The sequence below is a fragment of the Cydia fagiglandana genome, chromosome 6, assembly GCF_963556715.1.
Source record: "Cydia fagiglandana chromosome 6, ilCydFagi1.1, whole genome shotgun sequence".
Taxonomy (NCBI): domain Eukaryota; kingdom Metazoa; phylum Arthropoda; class Insecta; order Lepidoptera; family Tortricidae; genus Cydia; species Cydia fagiglandana.
Window position 1 is genome coordinate 14,786,247 of NC_085937.1, and position 16,248 is coordinate 14,802,494.

Genomic DNA, 16,248 nt, shown 5'->3' on the forward strand with positions numbered 1-16,248 from the left:
CCTGTCCCAGTAAATTGAGGTAGTGTGCGTGAGCTGCGTTTGTGTGTGAAATGGGGTAATTTGACAGAATCTGAAAATTTACCCTCCTCTACGCCCTCTTAACAGTTGCTTAATGGTTAACGTTTGATTCACATATTCCATAATGCAAAAACATATGTTGCCTCTATACACCATCGAGTAATGTGACAAACATTGTATATTATGCTCGGGACAAGAGAACTAAACAGTATGAGGATGCCCTACAAGTGTTTTTCTTGCCCCAGTGTTTCTGATACTTCATAATTCATGTAACCTTACAAAAATACAGAATAAAGACCGTAGTCCGCCTGCGAACGAGTCTCCATCGACGGCCCCTCGCGACGAAGACCTGGCGATGCAGATGAAGAGGATGAGGAACGTGCTGCACGGCAGAAGCGAGTCGGCAGGAGAGGTAGTGTCACTGGAAATAAATGAGCATCCATTTTACAAAAACAAAACTATCGTTTTTGAACAGTTCTGAATGTATGAAGGGCATTTTATATATAGTTGAACAATATTTAGGTATGTACTTTTTTTCAAATTTTCACTCATTTTTCGATATTTCCATTTCCGAGCGTCATACTCGTACAAAGTCTACGAAAAATGGTAACCTCATGGAAATAAAAATGTTGGGAGTGTTTTTTTCTCCTATAGGTATTCTCGTTGAGTCGGAGTACCTACAAATAACATACAATTCTTAAATTTAAAGGTCAGTCAATGTAGGTACAGTACCTACATGTTTAAATAAAATGATCTCCGGGTATACTCGTATGTATGTACTATGTACGTATGCAATGAATAATTAGTTAAATACCATAATGCTAATGTAATCACCAAATTATATACCTCACACACAGTTAAATATTATTAGAACCTTGTTTGTTCGTTTACTACATACCTATTTAAAAAATTGATCATTTGAATACCCACCCACTATATGTAACTACCTATGATAGGTAGCTTATAATTAAACAGAAGTACGAAGAATTACGTGAACATTTAATTCGTCTTTATGATTGACTTTATTTATTTTAATTTGTGTTTTCTTACTATAGGATCGGAAACGAGTTGTACAAAGTAAATTCCACCTACCCGCGCATCGTCCGCAACTGCAACAAATTCAGATGTGTCTGTTGGAACAAGATAATGTACCATTTTTTATTTATTTTAATCTTTTTATTTAGTTTGAGTCGGATCATAATTTTTGTAGGTATTTTATAAAAGAGCCATTAAACTGCATATTTAACCGACTTTAAAACAGAGGGTTCAAGCAAATCTTGTCAGTAGAAAAAGGCGCGAAATTCAAATTTTCTATGAGACGATATATATCCCTTCTCGCCTACATTTTTCAAATTTGCCGCCTTTTTCTACTGACAAGATCTGCTTGACCAACTATAGCTTAAAACTCCTGAATTGTCCCATATAAGGTGGTTACCATTTCTTTTATCGCGTAGACCGATTTATTAAACCGGTTTTTTGTCTGAGTTTTTTTTTCTTTATGTTGCTACACATAATATGCGCCCGCACAAAGGACAAACATATGATTAATGATAAATGATTGCCATTCAGCAGTCGCCGAAACAGCGGGAGCAGGCATTCGAGCCACCAGAGAAGGACTCCATTGAAGAACTCAACACCAACCAGAGTGACACAAGCGACTCGGAACATATATTGCTTGTAAGCTTTTTAATCCTTTTCCAGGCATAGTAGGATTTATCGACCACATACGCGCCACTAGAATTTTAACTTTAGCATTCCGATTTAAGATTCAAATTAGATTGCACTTTCGGGAAATTTGAGTTGTCTTTAAATTTATCATCAAAGGATTAATTGGAATATATTTGGATTTTTCGGGAAAACCATGTAGATTGGTGCGGTCTGGAAAAGGGTTAATATAATTTGGTGGTTCGTCTTGAAAAGACAAAGCTTTGCCTGAGTTACAGTTTAAATCCCAGTGTTCCAAAACACAATGTTTGATTTAATTCCAACGTTTCGATCGTGTAAATAGGGTTTTATATGTGGCATTTTAGTAAATAAAGACATACAAGTTGTTCGTTGTAGAATTCCTACCAAAATGATTACAAACTTTTATTTAGTTTCACCTGTCCCGTTGTCTGTCTGTCTATCTGTAATCAAATCTTCAAGTTGAATTTTGATTGAGCTGATCTGTTGATGGAAACAGGGTGGCCATAGGAACTTTGTGATAAAACAACGCAACCTAATTGTTTTTCCGGTTGTTGGAATTGTTTCGATTAGTTTTAGCTGCCTGTGGAAAGAAAAGTACAGTCAGCGATAAAAGCTTGTACCAAGAGTGAAATTTCTGACAAAAACTTATTTATTAAACATGTCGTGGTACACAGCGGGCGATGTCAGAGGCCATTAGAAAATTTCGAAGACTTCCTTTGTTCCAGCGCTATGAGAGACGTCCGAGCGCAGCGGCAGCCTACTTGGCCGCTGCCACAGCTGCTATGGCAGGCCCTAAGTAAGTAGAACCAGGCGGGGCTCACTCCGCGATTTTGTCGCTTTGCTACAGGTAGCTAAAACTCCATCCGTTCGAACCCAATTTTGGGGTTTGCCATAAGCCGCGCGTGCATCAAAGGTTTGATAGGATTCCTCGAGGAGCTGGGCTGGCAAGACTAGCCCACCCCCTATCACGCAAAATAGGCGCAAGACGTCGAGTTGCGGAAAATCGCCCGAGCTACAATACAAGCCGCGCGTGGCGCAGTCGCCACCTAGCGGCCATATCTGTGCTGATCGTGACAGACGCGTTTTGTTAGAGAGTGAGTCTTCTGTACCTAGTACTATTATTTATTCTGTGGTAGAACTAAAAGCAAACGCGGATTTAACCGCGCGATCTACAGTCAGTCAGTCAGTCAGTCTACTTACAGTCATCGTCAAAAATTTGTTTACACTTTTGCACCTTACTCCTTTGTAATAAGGCGGAAAATGTGATTCTCGTATTTATTTTGATCCTATGGTAAGTAGCATGGGCTAAATTCTGCAACTTACTTAAGTTGAAGTTGCCTCATAGATTTGAGAAAGTGATACTTGAGTTCAAATAATAATTTCAATGGACCTTGCATTTCTCATTTAGTTACGAGTACTACCTATTTGTAGGGCGCAGACAGAAGCGGCATCGTCGAGTGCTCAGAAGGCTTTAGCAACGCCAAGTGCGCCGGCGCCGGGGCGACTGAACAACACCAGTCCCACTATCTCGCTCTTCAACCAATCCAAGGAATCCTTGGCAAAGAAGAATATGTGGGTGCCATATTTTTAATTTTCATGATGTCGCATTGTTGTAATATTCTCTACTTTCGACTTCGAATTACACCTAAAACCACTATAACACACATACCTACACAATTACACACAACATAACAATGCTCGTATGTATTGGTAAACTGGGGTTACTTTAAACCGCGGGGAAACATTGAACATCGATTTTTAAACTATAAGGAGGTTCCTCTTAAGGTTGCCAATCACACCTTGCGTTAAAAAATCAACTCCCTATTTCTCAAAAAATTATGAACAATGTTTCCCCGCGATTCAAAGTAACTCAAATTTACGGTACATAGTTACCTACACCATAATTTTGTCATCCAACTAATCTTCCAATAACTCGAATTTGGCTAGGCAAATATTGTGATGTCGATACAACGAAACCTTTATTATTTTGAAAATATTCATAAGGTACCTAGGTATAACTCGAAACATTTCGCTTTCAGGAATAAACTATCAACATCGATCCTAGGACCAACTAATAAGATATACACTACCGACGGTTCACTGTTCAACTACAACAGGGAGACCGTGCTAGTGTTTGGAGGCATTGACCCTCACGCGAATTATGGCCTCGGGAGAAATACTGGGAAGGACATATTTAGGTAATCCAAAAAACAAGTAGGTAGTTACCATACCATGCCATACCATACCATATATAGGGTGAAAAAAGCGACCGTGTAACTCGCTATGGACACAAATTAGCAGCAGTGCCACGTAGTCTGGCCAAAACGGCTAAATCTATACATGTAGTAAACTAGGTGCCTAAGTAAAAAAATGGTTTCATGGTCTTTAATAAAAATAATAACTACAGAGAGTATGCACAAATATTCACATGATTTAAATTTTCCTACGTACAATCAAGGAATTTAAATTCCGACCCATTTCGTACTTTGTCACAGTGACAATCAATATGAAAGCCGCTAGAGACCTCATACGGTTGTCACTGTGACAAAGTACGAAATGGGTCGGAATTTAAATTCCTTGACTGTACAGCGAGCTTCAAAATTATATAGACTTATGAGTCTAAAGTCTATTTTTTTATTCGGTAGACTAAAATGACATTTCATAATATGAACATAAAATAACATTCCATAGTATGAAATGTCATTTTAGTCTACCGAATTTAAAAATAGACTTTAATTCTATGGAATTCATTCATAAAATAGCTGTGCACTTTTGCAGTGAGTTGTATAGATGTGAAGCTATATACGGCATACTGTCGTTCATTCTTTCCCCTTTATATAAATTTCGAGAGCTATTTATGCGTTAACGCAATATTTTCCGCCTTGTGCTAGAAATATCTAATTAAACTCTAGCCGCCCATATGTCAAACCTTGCCAAACAAAATAAAATTTTATTTTGTCAACACAAAGTTCAAATTATAATGGAACAGGAGACCTTTTTATAGGTATCTGGGCGGCTAGAGGTTAAATGAGCGTATGTCAAATTAGTTATTGATTGTCATAGAGAGTTATAAGTCCTAATCTTTCTCAAAAGTTGAATAAACTTAGTCGTCTGCACACAGGTTTGATCCAGTAACTAACATTTGGGATATCGTCGGCGAGCTCCCCGAGCCGAGACACCACCATTCAGTTGCTTTCCTGAGAGGAAGAGTTTACCTTGTTGGTATGAAATGGTTTCTATATCAGTTTCTATTATGAATCAATTACCCATTTATCATTCTTAAGTTTTAAATGTTATATGTGCCAACTGTCACATATATTTGGTAACTGTTGCCCGTTCTTGTCAGGTGGGTCAGATCCTCGGGACGACGACACTCGCGGCAAATCAGTAGTGGTATCTACCGTGTGGAGCTTCGAGCCGGTCACCCGGGCCTGGTTCAGTGAGTCCGGCCTCGCCGTGCCCAGAAAGAACTTCGGCCTCGTCGTCCACAAGATGGCTCTGTATGCAATAGGAGGACAGGATAAGAAGGGGAGGTAAATTTCAGATCAATATCGAACATAAATCAGTTATCAAGAGCGCAGTAGTGTGTCCTTTATGCGGAGATTCGAACCTGTCTCCACGGCTTGTTAATAGAATCCGCGGCCTGAGAAAAAGTGCGTCATTATAAAGCCAACCACGGTAAAACCTGTTGCAAACATAATTTTCACTCGGAGTAAAATTCTTCGAGTTATAATTGTGATCTTACCAAAAACCTACTCTCTATCTACCATCTTTCAGATATGCTTTTTACGCACAGTGACACTGCTATTACTATTGTCAACATTCTCTCAATAATTTGTAGCTAAGAGCTATGTAAATTAGCATATAAGCTTGCTATAATTGTGCAGAGTTCTCCGCTCTGTGGAGAAGTTCGACCCCGCCACGGGCTTCTGGAGCGAGGTGCGCTCGATGGGTGTGGCTCGCATGGCGGCCGCGGCCGCCAAATATCGCGACTACATCTGGGTTGCCGGCGGCATGACCGGCGAGAAGAAGCGGCCAGTCTGCAAGGTCGTTGAGTGCTACAACTCGGAAACTAACCAGTAAGATTAAATACTTACTTACATTTTACCTGATGACTATCTTTCAATACACTACTCTAACCAGCTACTAAAAGCTACTCTACTCTTGCTAGTAAACTCTTGCTATTCGTGTTTCGAACCAAGTAATAAGGCCAGTGGAAGTTCTGCACTTGATCAGTGGATCCATCGGGTCCGTAAATCCATCCATCCCGCGCATTCATCGCGTACCTACTTATTTATACTACTTACGTAGTACTTGTGCTTACGTACATGGGCATAACTGTGTACCATTAACGACCAGTTAGAAATCGTCACAAAACTAACGGTCAATGTCAAACCCCATCATACATTTTGTTAGAAATGTGACGGTTAGACGTTACTGAAACACGACTTAAGTCGCACTTTAAAGTACAAGTTAAAATGAAAATGTCCACTTATCTTCTAGATCTTGTATACAGTTCGTTATTTTCACTACCGTCACGAGTTAGGTATCATATAGGCTTGTCAAATTGGTGAGCACTTTTGCAACTCGCTATACGTAAGACAATCATTAAAACAGTCAAATATTTTTTTATTATTATTTCAACATTAATCTGATACAATTTAAAGGTGGACGGCGATATACGACCTGAGGTTTCCGCGGTGCTTCTCCACGCTGTTCACGATGAACGACAAACTGTACCTCGTCGGAGGCGCCGGCAAAGTGTCCGAGAAGGTGAGCTCATATAGTCGCCATCAGATATATCGGAGCGGCCAAGGTGCTCACAATCATCTGAACACGCCTCTATTGTCAGGGCGTTAGAGTGCGTGTTCAGATATTGTGAACACCTTGGCCGCTCCGATGTATCTGATGGCTACTGTACAATTTTTGTTTGGTGAACATTTCCTTATTTTATTGATAGCAAAATATAATTATTTATTTACATAACGAATATAAAAAGTAATATTATAGAAATTTACAGACTAAGGTCGATAGGTTCCCGGGTAAATAATAAATATGCCTAGCACGCTGCTGGGGTTGCCTCTTTGAACAGCCAGCGAAGTATGCTGGGCTAAATATGCGCCGGACGTGGGGTCGACGCTTTTTTCTCGGAGGCGTTGACCTTACTTTCTTATTTAGCAAAATATGTACAGTCACCTGCAATAATATGTTACTCTTTGACGGCCGCAAAAATATGTGATATGCTCTTATGGCTCTACAAAGAAATGTGTAACATATTGACTGTACTTCTATCGAAATGCAATAGATTTCATTTTGCCTAGGTACATTTAACATAATTGACGGACAATACGAAAAGAAACATTTTATTCAATCATGACTCAGGAGGCCCTGCTTCCAACACCCGCTAACATTTACTAAGTCATGTGGGCAGTAGAACTTGAAATAGAAAATGTCATACAAATTAAAGGAAAAGTGACTATATTAGGTACCCTCCAGGGGCCGTGATCGGAGCTGAAGACGCCAGTTCCTATCCGACCTCGGTCAGTGGAGAGTATGGTCATATTTTCTCTACTTATGACGTCTATTATATATTTTAGGAGAAAACTGCAAGCAGTGTCGGTGCTATAGACTACTGGGATTGGAAGTCACGCAGCTGGAAGCAGCAGACAGAGATGTCTATACCGCGCCACGGGCACGCCCTTGCATACCTCGGCACTCAGATGATCATTATAGGTCAGTAAGAGTAACTAAGCGAGCGAAGTGTTAAAACAAATTTACACGCTTTGTTGAACACCTTTCTTGCTTACCTACCTAATTTTGTTGCTGAAAATTGATGACTTGTGAGGCATACTGATTAAAATATAATATACCTAACTGTAGGTACCATAAATATTCCTATACCAGAAAACAAACAATCTTTACTATAGTAGTATACCCTATAATGGACGTGGAACCAGTAATGGGACAAAAAACCACAATTCCTCTAAAATAAGTATCTAAAAGTAGTTTATAAACACTGGATATATTTTTATCATAAATAAGAGTCCTAGAGCTGTTTATATTTCAATTTTTATTAAATTCGGTTATCTTTTAAGAAATTGGCGTCAACCCAAAAGTTGTCGTGTCACTGAAAAAAAATACCAGTACGAATTCTTAACAACTTCGCTAAGAGAGGTGAGTTAATTTATTAAATTTTAATTAATTAATACTTGATGAAAAGTAGAATGTGTTTTGTTAATTGCATTTATCATGAGATAAGGTATACAACACACTATGTTGTGACTCCACAGATTTAAAAAAAAATAGTGGTATTTGGCCCAATCCCATTATAGGAGCTGTAAAACTGCATACCTCCTATGATGGGACAATTGACATAATGATGCTTGCCATGCCATAATATCATGTTTTTAAACAATACAGAAGTAAAAAGTAGTTACGAAATATATCAACCAGGAGGTATTCTCGGACTTCGGATAAATTAATACCGTTTTTCCAAACTTTTATTTAACTTGCCCTGTTAGTTAGTGTAGGTCAAATCTTGGTAGCTGAATTTGATCCACTTTTCGATTTCCGATTCAGTTGAAATTTTGTGTAAGTACGTAATTAAGTATGCAAATCGGATGATAATGCAATATTATGATAACATGGACCTGATCTGATGATGGAGACAGGGGGTGGACATGGGAACTTTATCGCAATAAACCCTAACTAATTTTGTTTAGGTCCATTAGAATTGTCTCGATGGATCTAATACAATAATAATTGGCTGTGGAAAGAAAAATACATTCAGCAATAAAAGCTTATACCAAAAAAATGATTATTTGGCCATAACTTATTCCCCATTTCAATATTTTATACTGATAGAGCAATGTCCATTATAGGGGGCCCATTACTGGATCCACATCCATTACCGGGGGCCCATTACTGGAGCTTTGGTGTCCATGACTGGAGAAAAAAAACATAGTTTTAATTTGTTAAGTATGTGGAAACTCCTTGCAGTATCTTTGATACAACACGCCTAAAACATGAAAGATGGATAGGACTTTCATCTTTTAACACGCTAAGCGGTAGACCATTTACATTTATAAGGGAAATATCATAAATAAACCAAATTTCCTCTTAAATGTCCCATGACTGGTGCTGTTACTATACTTGTTTTAAAAATTGATTGATACCAGTACCCGTAAATTTATCTGTTCAAGGTGTTTTATTGATAGGACTAACAGACAAAACAACAGTGTTATCGGACAACCCGGAACAGGACGTAGTCTAATGTACAAAGATATCAATGTCCAAAGAAGTTTCCAGACAAATGACAATATTCTAGCTTTATTACATATACTGAAACTTCTCAAGCTATCACTTGCCTTTGTACTTATAATTTGAATAATTGTCCATTGTGTTTGCATCAGAGAAGTGTCCTTACGTCCATTCTGTCATAATTTCTGTTCTAATTTCAGTCGAAAAACTCCTTATTGTACTTGAAGCATAAGGACCCTTCTGTGATGGAAAGCCACAATTAATCTCGGTACTTATGATTATCCAGGTGGTGTTACAACCATCTACATGCGCGCTCTGAACAACGTGGAGTCGTTCTGCTGTGAACGCGAGGCGTGGATCAGGGGTGTCGCGTCCATGCCGTCGCCCCTGTCCGGGCACGGCGCCGTTACCCTACCACCGGCATCGCTCATGTAACCCTCAAAACCTCATTCAATGAAAGCCTGGCAGTTGGGATGTCTCAAAGTTACCGTCGTTTTGTTAAGCGTTGAATTGCGATCCTCCAAACGTGAGTTTTTCAAGTAATACAAGATTCTTGAAACAAAGGAAAGAGAAAAAAGTGATAGAGACATTGAAGGTTGGCAAGCATTGTTTGATGCAATATAAAATCAAAAACTTCTTTCATAAGTTATTGTGCGCGTCTGAAAATGGACTGTGATAAATTGTTTGTAAAATATTTAATTTTGAATTATTGTGAACGTTAACGTTATGTTTTTAATGAGTTGTCTTTTTTGGTCGCTTGTTGATATAAGTTAAAATAAATTCCTGTGTTTGTGTTGCACGATCATATTTATTATCATAATCATAATCAATAAGTACCCTTTACAATCGTTGAAAAACTCTAAAATATTCCACTGCACTTCATAAATATTTATCTCTCCAAGAAGTGATAAAGTACATATTTTTAACCTTTGCAGGATATCTTATCTAACATCAAAGACTAGGTTTGCCGCTAGACTGAAACGCTTTTTGAATTGAGTTGTTTATTGTTATGCCAACCGTGGTATCAAACTTTCGTAAAAACTTTAGCGTCTCATCAGTCATCATCAAGTGGCAGACTTATTACAACTACACACACTACACAACTTCAACACACACAACACTACACAACTACAACACACTATTACAACTTATCTTATATTTGCCGTGTCCATGATACACGAACAAGACTCTATTAACTAAATCTTATAACTAATATCACATTAATATAAAGCAGCTTATATTCATAGTAGATCAAACCACTGAACATTTTCTATTATTTTTCGCGCCAGCGAAGATGACTTGAACAATGCCCAAGAGTTGGAAAGCATACCATGCCCAGTTTTTATTCGTCGGCCAATCTTTTTTTTTCTTGGTGGACAAGTGGCTAAAAAGATTTTGGTCCAGCTAGTCCCAGACTTCCCTGCAGATACCCAAATAGTCCCGCTTGAAGCCCTCCTCAGGACAAGGCATGTGGCCCATGAAGAAGATCTGGTTGTTCAGAGGCACGAAGCGGTTCGGTTTAATGTTGCGTGAAATTTCCTGTGAACATAACAAGTCGGTCATTTTAAAAATCAATATCCTTTCTGTCTCAGCCTAAGTTTAGGTTTTCGTAGTCTTATTTCAGACTACACAATTTTGGAAGCTAACTTAAATGATTAAGGGATTGTCCTAAGGTAAAGAAAATTTAATGTTATTATTAAAACTTTATAAACTCATAGAGTTTGAGCAAGAAAAGTCTGCAGAGATTTTGACAGCGCACGCAGTGCCAGTGTTATTTCAGCGTCATAATTTCATAGAAGTTTGACATTTAAAATAACACCTGCACTGCGTGTGCTGTCGAAATCTCAGCAGACTTCTTGGTTTAACTCTAGTAATAATGGTTTAAAGAGAGCATAAATAGTCGGTGTTCAATTTTATGCATTAAAGTTGCATTAAACTGTCGTCTTTAGAAGGCAAATCGGTTAGTTTATTTTAAACTAAAATGTTTATAACGTAACGTACATCTATTACCTCCACATTAATGTATTCTTCTCTGCTCGGCGCGGTTTTTAAAGCTTTCTTAGCCCCATGCTCACATGGCTCTTCTACATCTTGATGTCTTGCAAGGGGAACAACTTCATGGGGATGTAAATGCCTTGCATTTGTGAAGACGAGGGCCGACACAAACAACACTACTATATATAGCTTCGTCATTTTTTACACTACTATCTTTTGATGCGTGCGTACTATAACTCGTCGGTATTGTTTATGAATCTTCACGGTCGCCGAGTCCTTATAAATGATTCGGAGTTATCTTATGTGGTGCGGTTGTGTCGCATGTAGACGTAATTTTCTCCGTAGTCAATTGCGGGCTTACAAATTCAACTTCAAATGATTTATTTGTAAACATAGGTAACAGTGTTACAAAATTGTGTCTTCCGGTGGACAAGTCAAAAACTATATTTCAACCAATACACTTATTGTGTTTGGGAACAGCATGTAAAAGTTTGTAAATGGCAGGTGCCACGCAGACTGATGAATGTGTAATGTTGACACAGACCGGTATACCTTTATGCACTAACATCTCACTAACATAGGTAACACTTACGTCAAAAAATTATTTACTTGACGGATATTTAAGAATGAGGGCGTTGTACTTCGAGAATAGTTTTCCCAAGAAATTAAAAAACTATACTTGGGCGTTTTCAGAAATAAATATTGAAAACCTGATTCTTTCACATCTGAACGTTCTTGGGCTCATCCTACTCAGAATCGATAGCATTCTCCATCCCACCATTAAAAAAAGATGTTCCAAAATGTCCATTCCATTACGTCACGTTTAAGTATGAAAAAAATTTTCACTTGTATGTGCGTGACGTATTGGAATGTACTATTTTCATACAAATTTTTGGGGCATTTTATTTTATCATCAGAATTTAATATGCTAGTGATTCTGAGTTGAAAGAACCCAAAAACACCGGGATCTGTGAGAATCGGGTTTTCGATATTTATTTCTGAAAATGCCCACTTACCGCTCGCATCGAAGTTCCCTAGCATATCATCATCATCATCATCATCATCATCATCATCAGGCTATATTAATCCACTGCTGGACATAGCCCTCCCCTAAAGAGCGCCATAGCGCCCTGTCTTCAGCTTGCCGCATATCAATTTGTTTTTAATTGTACCAATTAAGTAATAAAAATATATTACTTCAAGAAATATAAATATTCCCCTGGATATGAACATTATTGTAAATAAATATTTTGACATGACTATATATCATATTTCAATCTAAATACGTTTCTAGGAAATAATTCGAGTTATTGAACTTTATTATCATACTTTGGCACCTTCCTGCCACCTAAACGCATGGACGATAAATCATTCAATTTAAGTCAAACCCGGAAACTTAGAGCTACCTACAGAGAGCACAAAATTACGGGAAGTATCAATAAAAAGGATATTGTCATCGACGCGGCAGATCTTCTAACTTGCAGATGTTTATAAGCCTCCAGCCTCCACCCCACTCACGTTACCAATAATTGCATACGCTATGCGTTAGGCACTTACATCCATAGATCGATTGAATGTGGTGTTCCTATTCCTACTTAACTCACAATTATCTAAAATCGCTTGCAAGTTGGTAGTTAGGTACATATTTACGATTGACTCTTGCGATTGATTGACGATGACGCGAACTTTTCATTCCTTGGAATACCTACTCATTCATCATCATTGGCCTTTACGTCTATTGCAGACGATTTATGGTGTAACATACATTACACCGCCTGGGACGGAATTAAGGAAACGCAGGGATGCCCATCACCTGCATTACCCTCTCGGCTTCACTGTCGTATGCCACAGGAAAGGCGAGCCAATACGTGTGGAGACAGGTCAGCTGCAGGAATCTGCCGCATATTTCAGCAATTTTATTTATTTTACCTACTCATTAAGTGTTAGGTAAACCTATATAGACGATTTCTAGTGAAAATCAATTTGATTATTCTTATCGATCGATTGTGTAACTTTGATTTGTTTACGCTCATTATAGATATTATTCATTTCTTATTATTTTGCAAATAGTATTTATTGTATAGCTACTGTTTGATAAGAATAGGTACTTAAATTAATCTTTACTAGAAAACAGATCCCATGTTATTCCAGGTACAGATTCAGATAGGCATTCACAAAGTATTTTCACCACACCAGCTCGTAAAAGATCTCTTTACTATTGGAAAATTGTTAAGAAAGTTGAATTTTATTGGCAATGTAACTAGATGCAAATTTTGAGTTGGTTATTTATTTATTTATTATTTATCTTTATTGCACAAAAGAAAACCTTATAGTACAAAAGGCGAACTTAATGCCATAAGGCATTCTCTACCAGTCAACCTTAAGGCTAAGCAGAGAGATTGTGAGCGGTGCTACAGTTAAGTACAACAGCAAAAACAATCAATAAATTTCGAATAACATATTAATTACCTATACAAATATACTATACACATGTGACATATTCACCACCTTCACCTTATGTTGGCTGGCTTGAATTGACTTTTGTAATATAAGTAATGATTTTGGATGATAAATATCTAATAACGTTCGATTGTATTTACCTTGCGTTTGTGTTATGAAAAAAATTATGCTTCATTCGGCAGCAAATTTTGATAAACCCTCGTGCGTTGAAACCCACGCAACGCTCAACATTCCACTTTTCCAATTTTTTACTTGCTCGGGTATTCAAAATTAGCACGGTGAGTTAAGCAACAAATTTACCTCCTTGTAAAATAAATAGGTAACTATTTAGGTAGGTACCTACTCAAACTTAGGTTTTATGTGTCTTTAAAGAAAGAATGAATAGGCTGTTCCAAAATCCAAACTAGCGAAATTGATCCTGTGATATCATAACTCTATAACAAGTAAGATCAGATTAGGGCCAATCACTAGTCAGTCTGTAAAAAACACACACATATACTACTTGACACGTCGAAAGCATGAGCATTGTAATAGACATTGTTTAAGTACATTTAAGTTTCAATTATAGTTTTAAATAGTAATCATCCAACACATAGTGTAGCCTCGTGCCACTTGTTTAGATTATATTTTATCATGAATACCTAATCATATCTACAATTACACATACACATATATACCTATAAAATTGAAGTACCCTTTGTACCATATCATCATCATCATAGGCCTTTCAGTCTATTGCAGACTATATAAACAGTGTCAGGCATGGCGACAACGTTTTTCATGGCTGTATAAGCCAATACGGGAGCGGCAACCATATCATATACCATAAAATAAATGTATTTAAATTGTATACCATTCATTACAAACTAGATTCATTATCGTACGAGTATTAAAGGTTAAAATCTCAAAAATATGTATCCTGCTGTTTATTTATTATTTAATCCCCGGCACAAAATTAAGGGATATGTACAATTGAGTCCATAAATATGTAGGTATATATTTTTTCACCCTATTTCAATGGGTATAAGGTGAAGAAATGTATACATATTTATGCACTCGACTGTACCTATGTTATACATGTGAAGCCAATGTCTGTCTGTGTTTCTGTCTGCGGCATCGTAACTCTCAAACGGACGGACAAATATTTACAGTTATTAAATGGGGAATATTACCTAAAAAATGTAGATCTAGTTTTTTCAAATTTCTGATTATCTACGTTTAAACTGAATACCTAAGTGTAAACTGATCGATCGTACGATCCAAAGTAAATATCGAATGTCATTGACGCACACACCTCACGAACGTACTCGTACCTAAGTACAGAATAACCGATTTACTAGAAATATTACTCAATTTTTATTTTCCTTTCAATTCTTATCGTTGCAAAACTTGCAAAATACTTACATACGATTAGAGATGAATTGACATGTATTGTATAATAATTTTAAATTTTAGCTGAGTAAGGCTATCGTTTCATTTCCTGAAGATCGGTTTGATCGGATTAATTTGTTATTTTTTTTCTGATCTAGTAAATAATAAAAAATAATACGCAAATCATAAATACCGGGTGTGGCCTGTAACATGAGCAAATAATTAAAACATAGATTGGTACTCCTCAAACGGTGATACTTTAGTTAAACAACTTTAAAAAAATTATGAAGTATATAGACCTTCTAGTGAGTATTATATTCTTTGATATAGACTCCCTATTTTTCATAAAAATAAATATTATCTTCAATGGACGCCTTCGCCACGCCACATCATTATGATTGACGTTGCTTGTCACGCCTTAAACATAACAAAATTCGCAATACATTGCTTCTTAGAATAAACTTTAAAGTGTATTAAAAATCAAACCACAAGTTATTTTTAAAAGTTGCTGATGAAATGTTGGTCAGTATGAGGAGTACAGCCTACACTGTAAAAATTAAACTGTAGGCCCTACAGTTTAATTTTTTGCTCGTATTACAGGCCACACCCGGTATATGGGAATAAACTAATAGACTGGGCAAAAGTTTAAAATTCTGTTTCTACCAACCTATCAACTAGAAGTATGATAGGATTGATAGGTAGGTATATACAGTTAGTAAAAGTCGATCGGGACAATTACGCCCATTCCCCAATGGACAATGGACAACTGTGCCTAATCTACATAAGTATGATAAGATTGATAAGTTATATACGACCGGAAATAAATAATCGAATCCCTTTCACCATGAATAGCCTTTTCCTCCTGATCCTGGGATCCTGACAATCAGACTGGACTAGGAACTACAGGACAAACAGCAACACTCCTAACTGTACATCGGTGGATCTTATTACAAAAGGCATGGTCCACCGATTACGGCGCAATTCGGGAAATGAATTAGACATTCAGGCCTATTCGGATTTCGAGATAATCACAAGATCTAGAGACGATTTAGAGATCAACTAGATCTACATTAGATATCGACTAGATGTGACTTGGATATTATCTAAGTCATAACTTGTCGAAATCGTTCAAGAGAACCTCCAGAATCGCGGAAACGTCAAATTTGACATATCTAATATCTTACAAATATCTTTAAATTATCCATATCGTAACTTGTTGAAGTCTAGTAGAAATCTAATTCATTTTCCGAATCGAGCCGATTCACTAGATATGAAATAGTAACGATATGTGACGTTCCACGACAAAAGGTACCTTATGGCCGCAATCATATTGGTGTGGCGTTAATAAAAGCGTAAGCACCAACCGCCATAGGGTACCTTTTGCCGTGGAACGTCACATATCGTTACTATTTCATATCTAGTGAATGTCTAATACATTTCCCGAATCGCCCCGTTATT

The 16,248-nt window shown here is 37.3% G+C and overlaps 2 protein-coding genes across 4 annotated transcripts in view; one reads left to right on the forward strand and one right to left on the reverse strand.

Annotated features, from left to right (window-relative positions):
* LOC134665301 (uncharacterized) overlaps window positions 1-9,763 on the forward strand; it is a 34,985-nt gene extending 25,222 nt beyond the window's left edge. For 2 of the 3 annotated variants that reach the window (XM_063522210.1, XM_063522214.1), the window contains 12 exons: window positions 308-430; window positions 1,074-1,166; window positions 1,588-1,695; window positions 2,430-2,500; window positions 3,136-3,276; window positions 3,744-3,902; window positions 4,826-4,926; window positions 5,051-5,237; window positions 5,592-5,783; window positions 6,372-6,477; window positions 7,302-7,437; window positions 9,251-9,763. In XM_063522210.1, coding sequence (XP_063378280.1) covers window positions 308-430; window positions 1,074-1,166; window positions 1,588-1,695; window positions 2,430-2,500; window positions 3,136-3,276; window positions 3,744-3,902; window positions 4,826-4,926; window positions 5,051-5,237; window positions 5,592-5,783; window positions 6,372-6,477; window positions 7,302-7,437; window positions 9,251-9,399 — 1,566 coding nt within the window. In that variant the 3' untranslated portion in view covers window positions 9,400-9,763. The remainder of the gene's footprint in view (window positions 1-307; window positions 431-1,073; window positions 1,167-1,587; window positions 1,696-2,429; window positions 2,501-3,135; window positions 3,277-3,743; window positions 3,903-4,825; window positions 4,927-5,050; window positions 5,238-5,591; window positions 5,784-6,371; window positions 6,478-7,301; window positions 7,438-9,250) is intronic. The other variant, XM_063522213.1, reaches the window with a different exon arrangement.
* LOC134665335 (uncharacterized) lies at window positions 9,753-11,196 on the reverse strand. Its single transcript, XM_063522266.1, has 2 exons — window positions 10,966-11,196; window positions 9,753-10,503 (listed from the first exon to the last, which is right to left on the reverse strand). The coding sequence occupies exons 1-2, from the start codon at window positions 11,155-11,157 to the stop codon at window positions 10,369-10,371; spliced, it is 327 nt and encodes a 108-aa protein (XP_063378336.1). The 5' UTR covers window positions 11,158-11,196; the 3' UTR covers window positions 9,753-10,368.
* Between the last annotated feature and the right edge of the window lie 5,052 nt (window positions 11,197-16,248).